At 42.7% G+C, this 25,675-nt stretch overlaps 1 protein-coding gene across 1 annotated transcript in view; it reads right to left on the reverse strand.

The window, feature by feature from the left end:
• necab2 (N-terminal EF-hand calcium binding protein 2) overlaps window positions 1–25,675 on the reverse strand; it is a gene marked incomplete at both ends in the record, with an annotated part of 148,089 nt that overhangs the window by 71,083 nt on the left and 51,331 nt on the right. Inside the window, one exon of the mRNA XM_083894319.1 lies at window positions 135–271. Coding sequence (XP_083750445.1) covers window positions 135–271 — 137 coding nt within the window. The remainder of the gene's footprint in view (window positions 1–134; window positions 272–25,675) is intronic.

Below are 25,675 nucleotides of genomic sequence, written 5' to 3' on the forward strand. Positions count from 1 at the left end.
AACCATAGAAGATCTGTTCCTGAAACACTGACTGCTTTCAAATTACGGCTGCTGACAAACAGAGTTTTACACATCATGCCATGATACATGTGACACACACACACACACACACGCACACACACGCACACACTCACCCTGATTGGCTGTGCTGTTCGTCGATGGCGTCCACGGCGCTCTCCACAGAGTTGAGCAGAGACTGGATCTGATTGGCCGATTCCTTCAGGAGGAAGCGCGTGACAAACTGCTCCACGTTGGTTCCTCTCTCGTAGACCTGAGAGGAAACACAACAGAGAGAAAACGTACAGAGAATCATGACAGAGTCAACAAATGTCCATTAAACACATTCCCGCAGGTGAAAAACCTGTTAAAACCCAGGATTAGACAAGTTATTCACTCGTCTTCTTCCTGAAAGATCTTTCTCTGTGATCATGTGACCATCTATCTATCTATCTATCTATCTATCTATCTATCTATCTATCTATCTATCTATCTATCTATCTATCTATCTATCTATCTATCTATCTATCTATCTATCTTAAACATAGGTTAAAGTTAGCTAAATGTCTAGCTAGCTAGATACTGTTAGCTTAGCATAAATGTGGGTTAAAGTGAGTAAAAAATTAGCACAAAAAAAAGTTAGTTTAGGTTAGCTAAAAGTCTAGCTAGCTAGATAGCTGTTTGTACATTTAGTATACATTTAGTTAGTTAGTTGAAGTTAGATAAAAGTCTAGCTAGCTAGATAGCTGTTTGTTCGTTTAGTATACATTAAGTTAGTTAGTTGAAGTTAGCTAAAAGTCTAGCTAGCTAGATAGCTGTTTGTTCGTTTAGTATACATTTAGTTAGTTAGTTGAAGTTAGCTAAAAGTCTAGCTAGCTAGATAGCTGTTTGTTCGTTTAGCATACATTTGGGTTAAAGTGAGCTAAAGATAGCTAAAAATTGTATCTATCTATTAGCTACAACATAGGTTTAAGTTAGTTAAACGTCTAGTTAGCAAGATCTATCTAATAGCTAAAATATAGGTTGAAGTTAACTAAAAGTCTAGCTAGCTAGATAGCTGTTTGTTCGTTTATACAAAGTGAGCCAAAGTGAACTAAAAATCATATCTATCTACCTATCAGCTAAAACATAGGCTAAAAGTTAGCTTAACGTCTAGCTAGCGAGATTGTTGAACTGTTTATTGGTTTAGCATAAATAAAAGTGAGTTAAACGTGAACAAAAGCTCCCGTGTTTCACTTCACAACATCGCAGAAAGAGCTCGACTGAAATATCGCTCGTCTTCTCCTTTAAACACAACAGAAGCCCATGAATCCGTTAAGTTTCCAGTTGTTAGCGTCGCTTAGACTATAACAAAATCAAGAGAAAGTCAACAAACTCAAGCCTATTGACTTGTTTGTAATCAACCTTTTTTTAAAAAAAAAAACGTCGTCCAAGTGCTGCAATACGCGACTTGACGTTGGAAATGTATTCAATTATCCCTGGGAATTCTGAAGTCTGCTAACCTGAGGGCGACTGAACAGAAAGAGAAGTGAGATCCAGACGAGTCCCAGCGCTGAGGCACTGACTGAGGCAGATAAGAGTGGAGCTGCTGCTTTAACTAAAGGACCTTATCTGACACCTTTTTAATTATTTAGGGAACTGAGGGCTAAAAACGTCCTCCCTGAACAGTGACTGTAAAATCATAAAGCTTAGCGACATCAGGGTCTGTGTGTGTGTCTGTGGATGCCAGTGTGTTTTAATGCAGCGGTGTGTGAGTGTACTTAACTATCTGTAATTAAAGAACGAATGGTGTGTGTGTGTTTATTTGAATTAAAGAAAATCTGAGCTCAACAGCAGAGTCGGCCTGGACCGTCATCATCACACAGTCCATGTACATGCAGATTATTTTGAGCTTGATTTTTGGCATCTGAACAGCAGAAGATCTGATTTTCACTAAACTGTTCAGCTGATCTGTTTCACTAGGATTTTAAAATGTTTTTGCTTGTGTGTAATCTATCTATCTATCTATCTATCTATCTATCTATCTATCTATCTATCTATCTATCTATCTATCTATCTATCTATCTATCTATATCTATCTATCTATAGAATAGCTAAAACATAGGTTAAAGTTAGCTAAAAGTCTAGCAAGCTATATAGGTGTTTGTTTAGCATAAATTTGGGTTAAAGTGAGTTAAAAGTGAGCTAAAAATTGTGTCTATCTGGTAAGATATAGATTAAAGTTAGCTAAACATCTAGCTAGCAAGATAGCAGTTTGTTTGTTTAGCATACATCTGTTAAAGTGAGGCAAAAGTGAGCTGAAAATTCTATCTATCTACTAGCTAAAGCACAGGTTAAAGTTAGCTAAGTCTAGCTAGCTAGATAGCTGTGTGTTTGTTTAGTATAAATTTGAGTTAAGTGAGTTAAAAGTTAGCTAAAGTTAGCAAAAAATCTATCTATCTATCTATCTATCTATCTATCTATCTATCTATCTATCTATCTATCTATCTATCTATCTATCTATCTATCTATCTATCTATCTATCGAATAGCTAAAACATAGGTTAAAGTTAGCTAAAAGTCTAGCAAGCTATATAGGTGTTTGTTTAGCATAAATTTTAAGTGAGTTAAAAGTGAGCTAAAAATGTTATCTATCTATCTATCTATCTATCTATCTATCTATCTGGTAAGATATAGATTGAAGTTAGCTAAACATCTAGCTAGCAAGATAGCAGTTTGATTGTTTAGCATACATCTGTTAAAGTGAGCTGAAAATTCTATCTATCTACTAGCTAAAGCACATGTTAAAGTTAGCTTAGTCTAGCTAGCTAGATAGCTAGTGCGTTTGTTTAGTATAAATTTGAGTTAAGTGAGTTAAAAGTTAGTCTATCTATCTATCTATCTATCTATCTATCTATCTATCTATCTATCTATCTATCTATCTATCTGCTAAGATATAGGTTAAAGTTAGCTAAACGTCTAGCTAGCTAGATAGCTGTTCTCAGACCAGGCTAAGTGTCGAGGTGTCGCCCTCATATGAACCGAGTCTCCAATCAAGTCTCGTCTGAGTCTTTAAGGTTTTCTAGTTAGTTTATTCCACTGCTGTGTGTGATGTGTAATCTGTCAGATTAACCAGTGAAAACCTCAGTATCAAAGGTTACGGCCATGATGAGGAAGAGGAAGAGGAAGAGGAAGAGGAAGAGGAAGAGGAAGACGAGTCAGTCGCTCATGTCAGCTGTTCTGTCACAGTCACAGTGCAGTGATTCAGGAGACAATTAAGGCTCTGGTGCAGTCGGCCGTCCTCCACTGCACTCTAATCAAAGACAAACACTCCCACGAGACACACAATCACACACACTAACGCACAATCACACACACTCACACACACACAATCACACACACTAACACACAATCACGTAGTCGGACGATCACTTAGTCGATCATGGTTCTGTTTAAAAAACGTGGGGTTTCAAAAGGGTGTGCAATTTACCTAAAATGAACATTTATATTGTGTAAAAACCACAACAAATCCAAGTAGAGAACAGCGGCATCTTTGTACAAGTTGTTGAAATGGCCTTTGTGTTCTGTGTGCGCATTTATTATGAATTCTGGGAGTTGAGGACCTCTCACTCTGACAGGATTAAAATCTACTGTACTCATACATATGTTTACATATAACCAGTTAAGAATATAAATTCTTTGGATTTGCAGATTAAGCGACCGTCTCTCTTACTACCAGGAAGCGCTGTAGACCACCGAGCGTTTCCTGACACACTGGGCCTTTTACGACGTATCGGAAAAAAAAAAAACCCACACAAGAGCGAGGAGTTCCCTTCGTACGCAGGCGGGAATTGAACAGCGCAGCTGTTTTTATTAACAAGGAGATTTAGAGTAAAAATTGGAGTCCTGATAGATGACGGCGGGGGGGAAAACGCTGGCGGGCGAAAAGCTGAGACAGTAATAAAAAACGTGCTGGATGAATTGGTCGTTCTTTTATTGTCAGAGCAGAGCCCTCGGCTGTTGGCGCTATCATCCAAACGCACATACAAATCACAGGCAGCAAATGTGACGCCTTAAATGTCTGCGTTTTATTTGCAATTGTCACGGGAGTCACAGTGTATAATCCCCCCCCCCTTTTTACTCTTTTGTTATTCGACTATTTAAATCATGTCATCAGCGTACGCAGACATTACATCTGTGCAGCGCTGGTGGAAAAACGCAGTGTATTAAATGCAACTGTACAGATTTCCTGTGATAATTACAATAAATATAGCTGCAAACGGCAATATCAGATCCTATCAGGCAATATCTAGCTAGCTAGATAACTGTTTGTTTGTTTAGCATACATTTGGGTTAAAGTGAGCTAAAAGGGAGCTAAAAAAATATTCTATCTATCTGTCTGTCTAACAGCTCAAACATAGGTTAAAGTTAGCTAGAAGTCTAGCTAGCTAGATAGCTGTTTGTTTAGCATAAATTTGAGTTAAGTGAGTTAAAAGTGAGCTAAAGTTAGCTAAAATATCTATCTATCTATCTATCTATCTATCTATCTATCTATCTATCTATCTATCTATCTATCTATCTATCTATCTATCTATCTATCTATCTATCAGCTAAAATACAGGTTGAAGTTAGCTAAAAGTCCAGTTAGCAGATAGCTGTTTGTTTGTTTAGCATACATTTGGGTTAAAGTGAGCTACAGTTAGCTAAAATTTTATCTATCTAGCTATCTAGCTGTCTGTCTGTCTGTCTGTCTGTCTAATAGCTAAAACATAGGTTAAAATTAGCTACAAGTCTAGCTAGCTAGATAGCTGCTTGTTTGTTTAGCATAAATCTTCAGCCACAAGGACTAAAAAGGTCTGTGTTAATATTTTGTTAACCTGTTAAACTCACCGTTTACCAGTTCACCGTTTACCAGTTAGCTCCGCTAGCTGTGTTAGCTCCTTTAGCGCTGGTTAGCGTGCCGACAGTTTTTTGTGCCACGGTACCGGAGTCCAGGCACCATTTACCAGTAAGCTACTTTAGCTGTGTTAGCTCCACTAGCTGTGTTAGCTCCTGTAGCGCTGGTTAGCGTGCCTACAGTCACACCGGAGCGGTCTGTGTATAAATAACCTAGCGTACCTGTGTACTGCGTATGTGTGCCTCTGTTTTTAAAGTTTAGCGTTACTTGAGAGACTCAATTTAACAATCGGGGAGTCACGTAAACATGACGTCACATGCGTTTTTTTTTCCAGTCAGTCGCCATGAAAACGCTAAAGTAACGCAGTTTTTGGCGCCACGGTACCGGAGTCCAGGCACCGTTTAATGGTTAACTACTTTAGCTGTGTTAGCTCCTTTAGCGCCAGTTAGCGTGCCTACAGTCAAAGTGGAGCGGTCTGTGTACAAATAACCTGCGTACGTGTGCCTCAGTTTAGCGTTACTTATCGGGAGTTGCGTAAACACGACGTCTTTTCCCGGTCAGTCGTCATGGAAACGTCCCAAATCGCTGTTCAAGCTTCAGCCACAAGGACAAAAAAAGGCCTGAGTTAATATTTTATTAACCTGTTTGTGGTCGTGGTTCTTTCTGGACATTTAGGGAAAAAACCTGATTGTGCTCCAGATTTGTATTATTGGATTAATCTCCACAAACAGCAGGTTAAACTTCCTCACATTAAATGTCGATGTTTTGAATTTACTCTCTTTGCTGTTGTTAGCGTTTTTGTCGCGCGCTGCTATAAACACCGTTCACTGTCAACGACCTCGACGACGACAGCTGCAGTTGTTTGATTCGTCTTAAACACAGTTTCTACAGAGAGCTGAATATTTTGTTCATAAATAACAGATCTCTTCACTCGGCTGATTCTCTGATTGCAGCAGCTGTTACTGCACTTTCACTTTGGCTCTGCTCTGTTTTCACTCTCTCGCATCTGTGGCTTTTTCAAAACATCCTCAGAGGTTTGTGGAAAAACACCTCAGCGTCGGCCTGTTACCGACGCTCAGTGATACGGAAACATTCTCGTCTTCTAAAGTTACTGTGATAACAACTTTAAAAACCTATGAAACTCCATGAAAGGGATAGTTGGGAATTTTGGACATCAGACCTATTTTCCAACTCACCCGGTGTGATGGAGACGTTCGCGAGTTCCCGAGTTCGCTGATGCTATGGCTAGCGCAAGTCAATGGTACCTGCTAGCATGGCATTAGAAACACTCATACCGACTCCACAGTGCACCTGAGGCAAATCGATTGTAACGGCAGACTATCGATGTACATATCTGTGTTGATAGAATGTTTGAAACAAAACTAACGTCGCATCGCATGAATTTTTGAGGGACTACTTTCTCAGCAGCAGCGGAATCAGTCCGCCGCTGCCATAACAGGAAGTATGACGCTCTGCTGCTGCTGCTGCTGAGACATAAATCCTTCAAATTGCAAGGTTGGTCGGCGTTAGCGAGTGACTCGTTTCCATGACGACTGACCGGGAAAAGACGTGCGTGACGTTATGTTTACGTGACTCCCGATTGTTCAAGTGAATCTGTGAAGTAACAGAGTTTTTCATGCTGCAGCACCAGAGTTAGCTCCATTCGCTGCGTTAGCTCCTTTAGCGGCATTAGCGTGCCTACAATGGAACTGGTCTGTTTATTAAAGGAAAAGAGCAGCGCTACAAATAACTAGCATACCTGTGTACTATGTGTGTACTATTTTAACAATCGGGAGTCACGTAAACGCGGCGTCACAAGCGTTTTTTTCCGGTTAGTCGCCATGGAAACGCTAAAGTAGCGCAGATTTTTTGTGCCGTTGCAACGGCGTACAGGCACCGTTTACCAGTTAGCTCCTTTAGCTCTGTTAGCTCCGTTAGTGCCAGTTAGCGCGCCTACAGTCAAACTGGAGCGGTCTGTGTACAAATAACCTAGCGTACCTGTGTACTGCGTATGTGTGCCTCTGTTTTTAAAGTTTAGCGTTACTTTAGAGACTCGTTTTAACAACCGTAAACATGACATCACGCACGTCTTTTTCCGGTCAGTCGTCAAGGAAATGCTAAAGTAGCGCATTTTTTTTTTGCCATGGCACTGGTGTCCAGGCACCGTTTACCAGTTAGCTCCTTTATCTCCGTTAGCTGTGTTAGCTCCTTTAGCGCCGGTTAGCGTGCCTACAGTCAAACTGGAGCAATCTGTGTACAAATAACCTAGCGTACCTGTGTACTGCGTATGTGTGCCTCTGTTTTTAAAGTTTAGTGTTACTTTAGAGACTCATTTTAACAATCGCTAGTCACGTAAACATGACGTCACGCGCGTCTTTCTCCGGTCAGTCACCATGGAAACGGAGTCCAGGCACCGTTTACCAGTTAGCTACTTTAGCTGTGTTAGCTCCTTTAGCGCTGGTTAGCGTGCCTACAGTCAAACTGGAGCGGTCTGTGTACGCGTTTGCCGTAACTTCCGAGACTAATTTTAACAATCGGGAGTCGTGTAAACACGACGTCTTTTCCCGGTCAGTCGTCATGGAAACGCGTCGTAGCCCGGTTAGCGCCGGTAACACCGCTAACGTGTCCCAGCACTAATGAAAACTGACGATATGAATTAGAATTAGATTATTGACGATCTCTAACCGCGGTGGAAACACGAGCACAATCGGGGTCTGCAGGAACGTTCGGATCCTCGTGAAAAGTTCACGGAAAAAAAACTTTTCAGACAAACAGATTCCTCTGTGAACTTCTTGGGGAAAATGCGGGAAAATTTTGCGTCTATTTCAGTGGCTCATCGTTCAAAACGCACGACAAATTGGGACAAAGCAGCCGACACAGATCGCAGTGAGACGATCCCTGGGGCAGTCGACCCACTTTTCTCCCCGGGTTGGATTCTGTGAATCGGGGAATCAAAAACCAAGCGCCTGATTCAGGAAAAACAAATATTGTACTCTTGTCTTTCCTATAGGTACGGTGTCCATCATCATCATCATCCTCATCATCCTCATCCTCCCACTATGTGCAGCTGAACGTTTCCCACGGGCCTGAGGTAGAAAAAGCTGTAATCTATAATTCCCACAGATCACTGACCGAGGAGGAGAAACACCATCAACCCTGTGAACACAGAGCGCTGATTATCTGTGTGTGTGTGTGTGTGTGTGTGTGTGTGTGCGCGATGCTCTCGCGCGACGATTGATGACGACGCTTTACGCGTTTATGTATTTATTTATTCTTTACACACACACACACACACACACATGCATTTACGCGTGTAGTAATTGACCGTGTCTTCAAAGTGTGTAAAATATTTCTTCTCGTCTTCTCGAGGTTAACAACAAAAGTCCTCATTACCATCTTCCACCTACGCATACATGTGTAGGGCAGCTCACACACACACACACACACACACACACACACACACACACACATATACACACACACATGCTGGTACATGTGTCTTTGTGAGGACATCCATTGACATAAGGACTTACGCCCCCCAACAGAGGCGCAGCTTGTGAACAGGCAGGGCAGGCAACTGCTTGGGGTCCCCGAGCCGACAGGGGGGCCCCCCGACACTCGGGGCCTGAGGGCTGTTTTTACTGAAATGTGCAGTGAGCAGCCGCCTCCCCGCCCACCTTAAAAAAAACAATGGCCGATTTGCAATGACATCTCAGTAGGAAACCCCCCCTAAAGGGGCCCCACCTCACTTTAACCTGTGTGAAGTATTTACAGTATAATGCATATCTTTTTTACTCAGTTTATATGTTTTTTTCAGTTATTTACAGTATTTATTGTTCTTTACATTTTTCCCATACTATTTAATTACAAGGTTTTTTCCATGTTATTTCATTCATTAAAAAAAAAAAAAAAAAAAAATTTTGAAGTCATATATTTTTCGTTGGTGTCAGATTATTTGAACACTGGTTGGAAGGAAGGGCCCCCTGGGAATGTTTGCCTAGGGGGCCTACAGACTCTAGAAACGCCTCTGGCCCTGAAAACAAAGCCTTAAACCGGCGTCAGAGAAGCAGAACAATCCCCAAAGTGTCCTCGCTCCGTGAGGCCCAAACACCGGTCCTCGCAAGGACGTGACGACAAGCACACGCCGGGTCCTTTGTGATTGGCTGATTACAGGGAGCTGCAGGAGTAATCAGTGATTACAGAGATTGGTCTCGTTAGGGGAAATTATTCCTTCTTCTTCTTCTTCTGTGACTCAGTGATGGAGACGCGGGGGCTCTGCGGAGGTGACGAGGGGCCGGGGCTAATCACCAGATGATAGCGCTCGATGTTTTCACTCAGACGGCGTGTCAGGTTTTAACTTTGAATAATATTAATAAGAGACGTCCGGGGGAAGCGAGACCTCCCACGCTTTGTGATTCAAACATAAACAACAACAACGACGATGTTGCTAACGTTATAAATACACTAATCCTTAAATGTGCAATCTTTACGGTTGGTTTAGAGTTTGTTTAATTTGCACGCAAACAGAAATAATAAAAGAATACATGTTTCCAGAAGATAATTGGGGGCACGGTGATATCACAGTGTTGTCACACTGCAGTTGCCAGGCAACCAGAAGTCGCTCTGCGCGGTAGAACAAGTACAGTACGGAAAACATCTGCGACGCTGAGATTAGATGTTCGATTTATTTGGACCACGGGGATCAGCATGGAACGGATCAGACATCCAGGTGCAGCAGATCCCACATCGTCGGTAAAAGGTCTGAGGACATTTGTAAAGTCTCATTCTGAAGCCTCGACTTTAGTATTTAGCAACCTCCATGTTGGGTTTTCATCTCAACATCACATAATAACAGGCTATAAAAACAGCTCACACGGCGTCAAAGGCCAAGGAGAAGAAGTGCGTTTTAAGTGATTCAAGTCCAATTAAACCTGACTTCCACAATGGCTACAACCTCCAGCGTGGGAGTTTGCCCAACTCAGGGTTCCCACATCTTGGATGACATCAAATTCAAGGACTTTTCCAGGATCACATCCTCAAATAATATGACCGAATGATTGTCCTTGGGATCTGGGGTCATAGTCAGACAAACAAAAAGTATCTCGGAATGACTTGAAATTTACCATCATAATAGTCGGCATCGCCCTGAACATGGATCTGTTGAAAATATTTGCAAAACTCTTAAGGAATAATTTTCATGAATTTTCGAAAGCTCACTGTCAAAGTGCATCAGGGAAAATTGATAATTTCCTGAATTTCAAAAATTAATAAAAATTATTCCTTAGGAGGTTTGCAAATATTTTCAACAGATCCTTGTTCAGGGCGATGCCGACTATTGTGATGGTAAATTTCAAGTCATTCCCATTCTGAGATACTTTTTGTTTTCGAGACTAAAGTCAGCTCACTGTCAAAGTGCATCAGTGCAAATGGATAATTTCATGAATTTCAAAAATGCATGAAAATTATTCCTTAAACGGTTAGCAAATATTTTTATAATTTTCCCTGAACAAGGATCAGTAGAAAATATTTGCAAACTTCTTAAGGAATAATTTTCATGAATTTTTGAAATTCAGGAAATTATCCATCTGCCCTGATGCACTTTGACAGTGAACCGACTAGTCTCTAAATGTATCTCGGAATGACTTGAAATTCATCATCATAATAGTCGGCATCACCCTGAACAAGGATCTGGAGAAAATATTTGCAAACTTCTTAAGGAATAATTTTCATGAATTTTTGAAATTCAGGAAATTATCCATCTGCCCTGATGCACTTTGACAGTGGGAGGGAATTTCACCCTGTGGTCCATTTGCCCTATCCACAACACCACAGCGTATGTACGTATGTCATTAATGCAGGGCATTGAACAGTAGGTGGCGTCGTACCAAACAAGAGGCATTTGACCTACATACGGACTTCTTTCTTGCACAAAATTCAAGCACTTTCAATGAACCTTGTCTATTTTTTAAAGTAACATTTTCAATTCCCAAACTTTCAAGGATTTCAAGGACCAAAAGACTGTCGTCTAAGTGTCTGTAAAATAAAAAATGATGTTCTTCACGATACCGCAGATACCAATCCATCTTAAAGCCACATAAGCAGATCATCTTATTGGCCGATCCATCACAGAAACAATGATATTGTTTGGGAAAAGTGACGCACGTTTCATTTTCACTCGCCGCATCGACGACTATTGATCGAGGCGGCTCTTAAGGACGGTGCCGTATACGCCGGCGTCTCTGCAACAACAAACCTTCATTTATCGTGGCTCTTACTCAGGGTTTCTTCATTCACTCTGACAGAGTCGCAGAGGTAAGTGCTGCAGTGAACAATCGTCTGTCATGATGGAACGCTCCACAACGACACAGTGAGCGTCCCTGCCAATCATTGACGGCTGTGTTGTGTCAATAAATACGTACGTAATCTTACACGATCCTACTTCTGGTGACCATAACTGACCACGGCTGGAAAGAGGACGTCAGGTGTCCCTATATTGACCCTCCAATCCAAACGGCTTAACCACCGCCTCATCAGGAGAGTTGAGATCATTCTGTCTCTAAGAGCTTTACAGGGCTGCGACGCTAGCAGTGTAAACAAAGCTGGACGCCTGCGTTTCCCCCGCGGAGTTCATCACCATTAGCGGGATTATGCACCAATGCTTTTTTTTTTTTTTTTAACGTATGTGTTGCATGAGGATGATGCAGCAGAACCACGAAGTCATAGACTGTACCAACCAACCGATGTCGCAATGCACCAAGAAGAGCCTGCGAGAAGATTCCACGCTGTTAGGCGACAACACGCGGTACGATAAAATTACGATACGACGTGAAAGATTAAAATTAAGGGAAAAAAGGGTGTATTTTGGTGAAAAAAACCTGAAATGAATATATATATATATATATATATATATAATATATATAATAAATAGAGCTCGGCGCGTTACCGGCGCTAACGTTAACGCACATTAGCGCATACCGCGTTTCCGTGACGACTGACTGGAAAAAGACGCGCGCGACGTCGTGTTTACGTGCCCTGGCACCAGTTAGCTGCGTTATCGCCTTTAGCGCGCCTACAGTGGAACTGGAGCGGTCTGTTTATTAAACGAAAAAGAGCAGCGCTAACAAATAACCTAGCGTACCTGTGTACTGCGTATGTGTGCCTCTGTTTTTAAAGTTTAGCGTTACTTTAGAGACTCATTTTAACAATCGGGAGTCACGTAAACATGACGTCACGCGCGTATTTTTATCATTCGTCATGGAAACGCGCTGCACGTTAACGTTGACGCCGTTAACTGCCGTGAACGCGCTAACGTACTAATAATAAAGAACACTATAATTCCACTAAACCTATTGTTGCCTTGTTAGCTGAGTAAAGATGTTGTGTGTTTGTGGCAGATCGTAAGTTCATGCTCTTTAGACGTCAACACTAAGCAGCTATTATCATAAATTCTCATTCTTGCACCTAGCGAATACCTAATTTCAGACTTTCTCCCCGGCAACAAGAAGTGCTATTTTCTGATTGGCTGATGGGTTGCTAATCCAAGACAAGCAATCTGCCGTCGCATCACCCATTCGTAGCTAATCATTTATGTGCGCTGAGTTTTATCGCTTGCAATAACGGTCCTCAAATTAGCGCAACGTAATTAGCCGCCACGCTAAAATGCGCTAGCTCGAACCCTTGTTCTATGCCAAATTAAAAAGTGCGACGCAAACTTATTTCGGATGGTATCTCGTGTGGCAACGCGGCAACACTGGACTAAAGCTTGACTTAAAACACTAAATCTAATTCAGTTGGATTGTTTTCCCCCTAAATCTGTTAGCACTAATCTGCTTTAAGCTAAGAGCAAAGAGAGGAGTTTTCAGACTGTAATCCATGAGCAGTTTTGACGTTTTTGTGTTCATTTTTTCAAACAGCAGCAAAGCATCGCCTTCTTACCGAGGTGTGTTCCCCGGAGACTTCCCGAGCTGCCTATTTTTAGACCTATTCTCATTACTTTCTATTGGTTTGATCCACCGTTGCCACGGTAACCTATAAAAGTTGTTTGCGTTGGGGTGTTTCCCCGTGCACGCGCAGGCGAGGCCATTTTTCTTTGAATTTCTCGAGATTAAAACGGAACGAACTTTCATTTTCGCCTTCGTCTTCTCTACAGTAGATGGGTTTTTTTTTCTCTCTTGTGCTGGGATGACAGAGGTTGGATGTGCTGTGGGGGGGGGGGGGGGGGGGGAACCCCCCACAATCCTGCCTCGGCTTCACACATCAACCAATTAAAATGGTATCCTAGCAACCGGAGTCAATATGTCTCCAAGCAACAGCATTTTAGCGAGCGGCGCAGGAGATGATAGCGGGGCAGCACACTTCTGACTGAGAGAGACATATTGCACTTAAATGACTACTCACGCTGTCCAGGAGCTTCGCTAGCTTCACACACACACACACACACACACACACACACACACACACACACTGCTCTGACAACATGAATGTGTGTGTGGTAGAGTACTAATGGTGGACTTGTACAGTTAGACATCTACCCACTCGTCCTCTGGAGACGTATATTACTCCATTAGCGGGATGCTAACCTGAACACACACACACACACACACACACACACACACACACACACACACACACACACACACACACACACACACACATTGACTTCCATCATGACAGCCTAAAACAACTCTAACCATAACCAGTTCACAAGTTCACGTCTAACCCTAACATTAACCCTTCGAACACTGAGCATTTAGGTTGTTTTTTTCCCCATTACTGTGTTTGAATAAATACATATACACGTATAAATACAGAGACTTTAAGAATATAAATATATAAGTAAAACACACTTGAGTAAAAAGTGGTGATTTTTTTTAAATTGGATTGAATTTGGGAAATTTAGACGAAAAAAAACACAAAAAACAAGCGTTTTATTTAGCGCCGAAGTGTTAAGCTAACCCTAACCAGATTTAAAATCTTACAAATACAAGTAGGAGAGTTTAAAATAATGCAATACTCTACGTATAAGTCTAAGTAGTAAGTGTATTATCACGCCAGGCACCGTTTACCAGTTAGCTGCGTTAGCTCCTTTAGTGCCATTAGCGCACCTACAGTGGAACTGGATCGGTCTGTGGCACCGTTAACCAGTTAGCTCCGTTTGCCGTTTAGCTCCTTTAGCGTTGTTATCGTTTATAAAAGTTGACCCTAGCATGTGTGACGGATATTGCCAGTTAGCCACCAGGGGGCGACCTGGGCTGTTTGCATGAAGAAAAACCTTGTTTGAATGTAAGTCTGTGGGGTAACTTTTGACTTGATTTATATCATTCATTAAAAGTAGTCCTGGGAACGTTAACGGCGTCAACGTTAACACATGTTAACCCATGACAAAAGACGCGTGTGACGTCATGTTTTTTTTTTGGAGTCCAGGCACCGTTTACCAGTTAGCGCTGTTAGCTGCATTAGCTCCTGTAGCGCCGTTAGCGTTAGCCTACAGTTGAACTGGAGCGGTCTGTTTATTAAAGCGCTACAAATAACCAGCGTACCTGTGTACTGCGTATGTGTGCCTCTGTTTTTTTAAAGTTTACGCGCGTCTTTTTCTGGTCAGTCGTCATAGAAACGCGCCATGCGCTAACGTGCGTTAGCATTAACGCCGTTAATCGACAGTTAATGGGTTAACGTGCCCAGCACGATAAAAAATTGTTTGGTTTTAGCCTTTTACTTTTGCTTTTTCGGAGTTGCCTGTTCACTGCAATCTGCAGTCTCACCATTGGGTGTCACTATTTCTCACACACTGCGCCTTTAACCCTTATATCACATGTTTACAAAGCTGTAATGAGATTGATACGAAAAAGAGCCGGTTATTAATTCATGAACCTGACGATTATTAATCGGATGATTGTTGTCTGTTCACATTCAGCCAAATATTTACATTCCAGTCACTCAACATCTACCGTAATTAGTGTTGTCATGAAAAACACTTGATTATTCACTCACTCACTCACTGGTGGACATGTTGTTCTTTTGCTGTCAGGGTCGGACAGGAAGCTAAAAGACTGGCTTTGTTTCTAAACAGAAGGCGAGCTAACCGCTAACCGCTAACAGCTAACCGCTAACAGGCGTCAGAAAACCCTGGCTCTGTCTCCGTCTTCAGATTTGATGCCAGCGTCGTCTGTCGACGAGAAGACAAGAGCTCGGAGGGAGGTGAGGAGGAGAATGGAGGTCAGAGAGAGAGAGAACTGTGGGAGGGAGGGAGGGAAGGAGATGAAAGGGAGTGAGGGAAGAGGGGAGGAGGAGAGGAAAGGAAGAGAGGAAGGAGAGGATGGATGTTTAATTTGTGTGTTTTTACTCCCTCAATCCCTGGCATCTGCATGAAATCCCCTGTACGGAGTCGTCGTTCCTCCATTCTCTGCTCTCATTTTCACCCAATTACTCATCCACCTTTCACACACACACACACACACACACACACACACACACACACACACACACACACACACACACACACACACACACACACACACACACGCGCACACACATTCATGCACTTGCTGCATACCGAGGACCAGCATTTCCACTTTATAAATCAACACAATTACAAATATCTACTTTCGTGAATGACATCTACAAAGAACTACTGGGTGCAGTACCATAAAATGTCTGCAGGTGGAGCCCCAGAGCAAAAAGTGTGTGAATAACGGGTTTTTGTACCAAATTGAGGAGCTGTGTTAAAAACAGAGTTTAGCTTATAGTTTACAACCTAAGGAAGTGATTTGAATGACGACAAAGTGAGGACCGGCCAAAATGTCTTCTCTTCGTAAAAATGTCCTCACTTTGTTGGTTAAAAACCCTCACTGGTCCTCAGTATGCTACAAGTACAAGAACAAACACACACACTTGTTTTTACATCTTAAAAGGAGGACTCTTTTAAGACTCTTATCCAAACCATTAAAGTTTAGTTAATTTAACCCTGTTGTTAGCATCCAGCATGCGTCGTAACTCCCATAGACCATTTGTGAGATCTAGAAAATTCAAAAACTATGGACTGTGACCCCGACTTTCGCCCTATGTCAGCTGAGATTGGACCAGCGCCCCCAAGTGTCCAATAACCCTAATCCTGAACCGAAAACCCAATTCTAACCCTAAAACCAGGTCTGAACTCTGTAAAAAAAAGTGCTCTAAAGTTGTGAGGCCCAGACCAAAGGTCCCCACAACCACAGGTTTGTCATTTTTGTGGAACTCACAAAGATATAAATACAACACACACGCACACACACACACACACACACACACACACACACACACACACCAACTCACTCTCTCACTCCCTACAGACCTGTGCATTATTCATACTTTGGGTGTAACCTCATCAGTCAGCATACACACACCCAGCTGACAACACACACACACACACACACACACACACACACACACACACACACACATACACCACTATTTCATTAAAGAATACACTCATCATTAGATTTGAGATTCAAACACTAAAAGAGTCGAATGAAGAATAAAACGTAGAAGTAAAACTGTCTGTTATTTAGTGAAGTTCAGAGACGACAGCTTCTGAACTCACTGTGACATAAAGACCTAAAGTCTCTTATCTGCTGAGCAGCTGTGAGCGATGTCAAGCTGTGTCCTCCACCTCCATCACCTCCTCCATCACCTCCTCCATCACCTCCTTCTCTCAGATTATCTCCTCACTCCAGATCGTCTTTGTCACTTCTTCGCCTCCTCTTCCTCATTCCTGGAGTCAAACTTGCATTTATTTATTTTTCATTTAACATCAGGCACTCTGACGAGGACGAGCCGTATCTCGCTCCCCCGGTTGCCGTGGAAACGGTAACCCTGGACACCAGGTGGTGGAGGCTGAGGGTTACGAAGGCCCATTGAGGTCTGGTACAGGATGTGACTCTGACTGAGGATACTGAAGGTTCTGGTTCCTCTGCCCAGAACCTTTAGTATGGGAAGTTTAAAGGAACATTCCATTTTCTTCTGTGTGGAGGCTTGACTTTCTAAAATTGTCCTCAAAGATATTCTTCAGATGTTTGAGCTGTAGACAACTGGAACTGCTTGAGTTAAGTTGGAGATGTTTCACCTCAACTCTCATCATCCAAGAAGCTTCTTCAGAACTATGTTCTTCAGAACCTTAGAGCTGAAGAACATCTTCAATTTTATTCAAGGAAGCTAACTTGAAGATGACGTTGACCTGCATGACCGAGAACCTTCACAGACCTTCTCCAAAGAGATTTAACCCTGGACACCAGGGTGTGGAGGCTGAGGGTTGGGGTCCGACAGCATTTACTGACACAGTACACTCTTAGAAATAAGGGTTCCAAAAGTGTTCTTCTACAAGGGCTGAGGTTCTACCTGGAACCATTTGTTTTTCAAGGGTTCTTGGTAACACTAATGGTTCTGGTAAGATCCAGAGAACCCTTTAAGACCCCTTTCCTGAATAAAGGGTTTTAAAAGAGAGTTCTTGGTAACACCAAAAAGGGTTCTCCTATGAGGACAAGCCGAAGAACCTTATGTGGTTCTAGAGGTGTCTCTATGCTGTCTGTGCTGCTGTGACTGAGACAGATCCTCCTATTGTCCTCCAAGATATTCTCCAGATGTTTGAGCTGAAGACAACTGGAATTGCTTGAGTTAAGTTGGAGATGTTTCATCCGAGAACTATGTTCTTCTTCAGAACTTTAGAGCTGAAGACGGTTCTTGGATGAGCAGTGGTTCACAAGGATGCTTACTCCTGAAGATGACGTTGACCTGCATGACTGAGAACCTTCACAGACGTTCTCCAAAGAGACTGAGGCTACTTGAGGTTCGGCTCCACTGCAGGAACATCAGTCAGGGAAAAGATCTCTTGTACTCAAATTGTCCTCCAAGATCATTCTTCAGAAGTTCGGTGTAGACAACTGAAACTCTCCGACTTAAATGGAGGACGTTTTACCTCTCGTTCAAGAAGCTTCTTCAAAACGTTATGTTCTTCAGTTTGACGTCTCTCGGATGATCCTCAAGGTTTTTCCGGTTGCCTTCAGCAAACCTCTGAAGATGAATCATAACCTTCAGCCATGGTTCTCAAACTGTGGTACGGGTTCTTGGAGGAAAATCACCATGACTCCTGCGTGTTAACGTTGGCTATAATCGGTTCATCACTTCAAAAGTGTGTTATTTTTTACGACGATATGAGTCGAGTTAGCGCCGGGACAGAGAATATCGTTACTCGTCCATTGTTACGTGACGATATGAGGACTTCAGACTTTAGACAGAAAGACTCCAGTGATTTTTTTAATCAACTCAAAACAAAACTTAATCAAATAACAAGGAGGCAAAAATAATAAGGAATCCCTGTGAGAGTTCCCCATGTGCATGTGGAAATCAAATCAAGACTCTGTGCTATATTCACTCCTCAAATCCCACTTTTTCTTAATTATAATTAGAATTATTATTATAAATTTGCAGGACATTTGGTTTGGTAATTAAAATCCTATGTGTTCATGTACAGAACTGACCTGAAACGGCTTCTGACTGAGTGTTTGTCACAAAGATAAACGGTGATTTGATTTGATTTCAAGGATCTTTTGCACCAGTTCTTCACCAACTCTCTACTGGAAACCATCTGAAACTCCATTAAAGCCTCATGAATAATTCATGAGCGTTATGCAAACGCCTCCTTCAGGAGTCACCGACGGAGGAGACGTTTTTACTCCCGTCTTCTTATCCTTCCATTCATCAGCGTATCTTCACCTCTCAACCAAACCTCTCCTCCTTCCACACAATCACTCTCTCCTTCATCGATTCTCCTCCTCCTCCCTCTTTACTCTCTCCTCATATCGCTCTACGACGTTATTGTGCACAGAAACCTAGCACCTCCTCCTCCTCCTCCTCCCCCCACAGCCCCGGCATCATCCACTTCACCTTTATCTTCATGAAGAAAAGGAGAAGATGAGGAGGAGGAGGAGGAGGAGGAGAACGAAGGAGAACGAAGGAGAACGAAGGAGAGCGAAGGAGAGCGAATGAGAACGAAGGAGAACGAAGGAGAACGTGGAGGAGCACGCTCAGCAAACGCTTGAAAAAAAAGTGCTAATGAGAGCAGCTAATTAAAATGTAAATGTAAATGTACATTAAACACAGCACTTACACAGGACAGGAGATCTGAATGAATTCTCCTTTTATTGTTGCTTATTCATCACCTTTGACACACACACACACACACACACACACACACACACACACACACACACACACACACACACACACACACACACCTGCCGCAGAAGCCAATTAAAAATGGTTTTCTGTCACACAAACAAACGGGAGATAAACAGTTGTAAGGTGTGTGTGTGTGTGTGTGTGTGTGTGTGTGTGTGTGTGTGTGTGTGTGTGTGTGTGTGTGTGTGTGTGTGTTAGCATGTTTGTTGATGACACACTGAGCTGTCATGTCAGTGTGAGTCAGTAGATAAGAAGCAGACGTGGAGAATTCTCAGAGTCTAAGACAAAATCACTTTCAGCTCCTTTTTTTGTGAGGTGTGTTCTTACTCTGCTCACAGGTGTGATGGCAGCCATCGTTTAAAAAGTCAGAGGGTCTACAGTAGAACTGTCAGAGGGTCTACAGTAGAACTGTCAGATGGTCTACAGTAGAACTGAGAACTGTCAAAGGGTCTACAGTAGAACTGTCATAGGATCTACAGTAGAACTGTCAGAGGGTCTACAATAGAACTGTCAGATGGTCTACAGTAGAACTGTCAGAGGGTCTACAGTAGAACTGAGAACTGTCAAAGGGTCTACAGTAGAACTGTCATAGGATCTACAGTAGAACTGTCAGAGGGTCTACAATAGAACTGTCAGATGGTCTACAGTAGAACTGTCAGAGGGTCTACAGTAGAACTGTCAAACGGTCTACAGTAGAACTGTCAAAGGGTCTACAGTAGAACTGAGAACTGTCAAAGGGTCTACAGTAGAACTGTCATAGGATCTACAGTAGAACTGTCAGAGGGTCTACAATAGAACTGTCAGATGGTCTACAGTAGAACTGTCAGAGGGTCTACAGTAGAACTGTCAAACGGTCTACAGTAGAACTGTCAAAGGGTCTACAGTAGAACTGAGAACTGTCAAAGGGTCTACAGTAGAACTGTCAAACGGTCTACAGTAGAGCTGTCAGAGGGTCTACAGTAGAACTGAGCGACGTCAGAAGGTCTACAGTAGAGCTGTCAGAGGGTCTACAGTAGAACTGCCAAAGGGTCTACAGTAGAACTGAGAGCTGTCAGAGGGTCTACAGTAGAACTGAGTGCTGTCAGAGGGTCTACAGTAGAGCTGTCAGAGGATCTACAGTAGAACTGAGATCTGTCAGACGGTCTACAGTAGAACTGTCAGAGGGTCTACAGTAGAAGTGAACGCTGTCAGAGGGTCTACAGTAGAACTGAGAGCTGCCAGACGGTCTACAGTAGAGCTGTCAGAGGGTCTACAGTAGAACTGTCAGAGGGTCTACAGTAGAGCTGAGAGCTGTCAGAGGGTCTATAGTAGAACTGAGAGCGGTCAGAGGGTCTACAGTAGAGCTGAGAGCTGTCAGAGGGTCTAAAGTAGAACTGAGAGCGGTCAGAGGGTCTAAAGTAGAACTGAGAGCGGTCAGAGGGTCTACAGTAGAACTGAAGGCCTGTCAGAGGGTCTAAAGTAGAACTGAGAACTGTCCGAGGGTCTACAGTAGAACTGAAGGCGGTCAGAGGGTCTACAGTAGAACTGAAGGCCTGTCAGAGGGTCTACAGTAGAGCGACTTTTTTGTCTTAACAAGGTGTGGCTCCGTGACATCGTCTCGACCCGTCTCCATGACAACTGGGTCCAAAAGCATTGCCGCCTCCATGCGTACAGTCGTCGTCATAGAAACATGGAGAAGTCACTTTAAAGTGATGACATGTTGACACAAGCTGTGACTGACTGTGATGGACACTGAACAGCAGCTGACACATGATTATCCTTTTACTGCAAAACTAAAATCTCTGCTGTTTTGGCCCAATTTTAAATATTTTGAAAGTTAAAGTTGCAGTACGTTATATGTGTGCTGTGTTGGTACGGTTCAGTTTGGACCAGTAAAGACCTGGGTCAGGCTTTTTTTTACTCTGGTACCCCAAGGAAATGGTGTTTTCTTGGGGTGTCTATGGTCTATGGGGTGTTGTCAAACAAAAGGCCCGAGAGCCAGCATCTCCCCACCAGAGGGTCCAATCCGGCCCATTATGATTGGAATACTACATTTTCAGTCCCAGATACTTGTGACTTATTTTATTTAACTGCTCCGATGTGATTTGCAGAAATTGCACTTTGACATCGATGGTCTACAGGATAATATGATGTGTTTACTGTAAATCAGGACAACATTTGACCTCACATTTGGGCTTTTGCGATTTTGATAAAAATGTATGTGTAACAGTGTGTGGTTATTTTGGTATTTGGTTTTCCAGATCTAAAACCCAGAGAGAGAGTCGTGGAGCTGACAGGCAAAAGAGCCATCGCCCCCTGTGGACATCAGAGTAATTACCAAAACACTGCCAGCGTCTGCCTCTACATGACCTCTACTCCCCCCCTCCCCCTCCCCCCCAGCTCTCTGGCGTCTGCTGTGCAGGGCATTAGATGTTTGTTTCTGTGGTGTTTTGTTAAATTACGGGGCAGAAAAGGGTCGAGGTGCCCCTGAGCAAAGCACCCGACCCAGATAATTGCAGATAAGTGCTGCCCACTCATGTGTGTGTGTGTGTATGTGCATGTGTGTGTGCAGAGGTCAAATTCACCTTCACAAATTGCCGTTTGTGCAAAAAAAAAAGTATAATATGTATTGTTTATCATCTTTTATCCGTCTTTTAACGCAGGGTTATCCATAGCATCCGTATTCCAGGAGACTTGGAGCTGCACGGTGCAGTGAACAGCAGCAGGCACTTTTCAACATCACGTTTGTGATTTCATGTTGTTATTAAATCGCGTAGAAAATCAGCTAATTCACCTTCTACCGTCTAAAATCTTTTCCCAATTCTTGTCAATTACTTTGCCAATTAGTCGTATAATTGCAGTTAAACCCCGACGCGTCGGGGGTCGTGAGGGTCAGAGGGTGATCTGAGTTTATTAATCCGTCTCTAATCACTGTGCCGTCAGCTTATTTGCGGGATTCCTCGCAGCCTCGGCGTGCGGCGGCGACTGCTTCCACTAATTGATACCTCGTACAGTCACGAGTGATGAATAGTGCATGAAGTGAGTGGAAATATCACATTTGCATGAATTATTAGTTTGGCGGTCGTCGCTCTGGGAGCACGATGTGGAGGAGGAGGAGCGTCAGTGTCACTCAGCTCTGTGGACGTCAACCTCATCAAGTCTGTGTGTCGAGCGAGGACGGAGCATCTCCTGCTCACCCGTGGGAAATAACGCACAACTCCATATATGGACATCCTGGATTTATAGGTCACATGTTCAGCCTTTAGAGAATGCATTTTTCATGGCACAAAGTGCGAGGAACCTATTGTTCCTGTCGAGATTATTATTGTTCTCCGATGTTACGCTCATTTTTGAGGAGGTTAAGGTGCAAAAAAACTCTTGAAATTTGGCACGGAGGTCGGGTCGGTGAAAAATGCGATAGCGGCATACGTCACAAACTCTTTCGTAGCCCCGGGGCTCTATAGCGCCCCCAGAAGTTGGGTCGAGATTGGGCTGAAATTTGGTGCGTTTATCGGGCTTTTTTGAGGAATTTTTGGGGAACTTTTGAGGCGAAAATTGTGTTAAATGCTAATTTTCGGATTTTTTCCCGCACACACTTGTTCCGATTTGAACCAACTTGTTGCTCTCGTGATTCCAAACAAATTTCTAACGTACTTCCATTAGCTCCGCCCACCCAGAAGTCGCCCATTTTGGAAAAACCAAAAATGGCTAGTCTACGCTTTTTTTGAACAAACTCATCCTAGCACGTTTGAGATAGCCGCGTCAAACTCGGTCCATATGTGTTCTGGACAAGTTAACGATTAAAAGTTAAAGTCACTCATGTCATAGGGCACAAACTCGTTCGTGGCCCCAGGGCTCTATAGCGCCCCCAGAAGTCGGGTCATGGTCAGACAAAAGTCATCGGATTGGTGCGAAATTTGGTGTGTTTGTCGGGCTTACTCCAAAGTTTCTTGAGGAATTTTGGGGGAATTTTTGACGTGAGAGAAAGTGGCCAAAGTCCTGTTAAATGCTAAATTTCAGATTTGTTTAAGTCGCACATAGTTGTTCTGATTTTAACCAACTTGTTGCTTTCATGATTCCAAACCAATTTCTAATATACTTTTATTAGCTCCGCCCACCCAGAAGTCGGCCATAAAAATGGCTAGTCTACTCATTTGAACAAACTCGTCCTAGCACGTTTGAGCTAGCCGCGTCAAACTCGGTCCATATGTGTTCTGGACAAGTTAACGATTAAAAGTTAAAGTCACTCATGTCATAGAGCACAAACTCGTTCGTGGCCCCAGGGCTCTATAGCGCCCCCAGAAGTCGGGTCATGGTCAGACAAAAGTCATCGGATTGGGGCGAAATTTGGTGCGTTTATTGGGCTTACTCCATAGTATATTGAGGAACTTTTTGGAAATTTTTGATGTGAGAGAATGTGGCCAAAATCATGTTAAATGCAAAATTTCAGATTTTTTTTCTATCTGTCTAAGTTGTGCCTAGTTTTTACGATTTCAACCAAACTTGGTACACTTGTTGCTCTCATGATTCCAAACAAATTTCCGATGTACTTCCATTAGCTTCGCCCACCCAGAAGTCGCCCTTTTTGGAAAAATGTAAAGTCACTCATGTCATAGAGCACAAACTCGTTCGTGGCCCAAGAGTTCTACAGCGCCCCCAGTAGTCGGGTCATGGTCAGACAAAAGTAATCGGATTGGGGCGAAATTTGGTGCGTTTATTGGGCTTACTCCAAAGTTTATTGAGGAATTTTTGGGGAATTTTTGACGTGCTGAGACTCAATTGTTAGGCTTAAATCTAGAAGCAACTCAACCCGTCTATATTTTTATGCATTGTATCTTGTAAATACATGTAACCAGGATCATATGAAGCCAGTGAACAAACCATGACAGACAGGTTTAGGCACCTGGTATCAAAAACGATGGTGTTATTCCCTCATAGCGTCTATTTCTACATCCTTGTCATAAAAGAAAATGTCTAGAATTGTCCTTGAAACACTGTTATCATCCAAAACAAATCTCTGTGTTGCTCTCCGTGAAAACATCATGAAAATGTGAAACGAAACCTTCAGCGTTTGCTGTTCAAACTGTGACGTGAAGGACCTTCTTTCAACTCCCCCTCCGCACATTTTTCTTGCCGTGTCACGGTGACATCAACGGATCCATTCGGTGCCAAAATGTCACAGAATTAACAAAAGTCACGTTTTCAAAGCCTTACAGAAAAGCTAATTGGCGACGGCGTCTAATTTTAAGCATCCCATCTTACTTTTTAAGGATTTGCCTTTAAGGTCTCTGCGGGAAATGAATTAAAACGCCTTATTCTATCCTGACTTTATGCAAAAACTGCCCTGAAGGCTAACAACCGAGTACTTCAACGCACACGAAGAAGAAGAAGAAGAAGAGAAAAGACTTTATATGTCGGGCTACAGCAGAGGAGGTGAAGTTCTGAGCCTCCGTTCACCTGCTTCACTCGTTCTTTCTCGCCGTGTCAATGTTCAGTGAAGTGCGTGGAGAACTAATCGATTCACTCTTGGACCTGAAAAGGCCGAGAGGCTAATATCACGCTCTGTCCTTTAGCTCCGCCCACTCACATCTGCTGCACTTTCTCTGCAGTCCTTGCACAGACGTCACCGCTCTCTCACTTCTAATCATCAGTATGTTTGATAGAAACAGAGAGAGACACACAGACGGAGACAGAAACGTCCGTAACCTCTTCTTCATCATGAAACCAAGTTTAACTTTAACAAACACAGACATGCTGCATACCCACAGAAAGCTCAGAAACTCAGCTAGAAGCTCATATAAACCATTCTTATGTTCACCAAACACAGTTAAAGCACCAATGGATCAAACAGCAGGAGCAGAAAAAAAACGTCACAGCGCACTCATTGAAAAGCGGCCCCGGAGCGTCAGCGTGATTATGCAAACAAAAAAAACACCAAAAGAATCCACAGATTCTAACGGTACCATTTTTATCACTCTACGACCAAGATTCACGGATCCAGCCCCAAAATAAGAGCAAAACAACAACCGACTTTCAAGAAATACAAGCAGAAATGTTGTCTTACTTTTGCTGTTCATCAAAACAAATTATTTACACCAGAACAAAACCGCTTCTAATGAAGAACTACACTTCCCAGCATGCTTTGGGGACAAATCCCGGTCTGATTGATCATTACAGAGCGACATTAGATCGTTCTGATTAGAGAAGGGCGAATGTCCGCCTAAATGCGTCATATGCATTTATGTCCTTTTGACTCACTAATGAAGTGATTCACATGCATTTGGCTTTGATTCTACTGGTTTAGACGTTTAAAACGAGCTGTCAATCACCCAAATTGACCAAGGTAAGCCAGAGCTATGGCGCTGCGTAAACTGAAGACGCTGCAGAGTCACAGAGTTGTTATTACGCACTGCACAGGGAGCATCGATTTACAGTGAGTTATCATAGTTTTTTGTTTTTTTTCAAAACAAGTTCTTTTTAGACCTGTAGTGACATATAAATAAAATTAAATGGGTTTTTAATAATTTGGTACCAAAGAAATCTCAAATGGCACAGATGGTGCCAAACTGAGCCAAAAGAGAGAACGCCTAGACATCTCTTTACTAAAACCTCT

This window comes from Microchirus variegatus (genome assembly GCF_963457635.1).
Source record: "Microchirus variegatus genome assembly, chromosome: 8".
Taxonomy (NCBI): Eukaryota; Metazoa; Chordata; class Actinopteri; order Pleuronectiformes; family Soleidae; genus Microchirus; species Microchirus variegatus.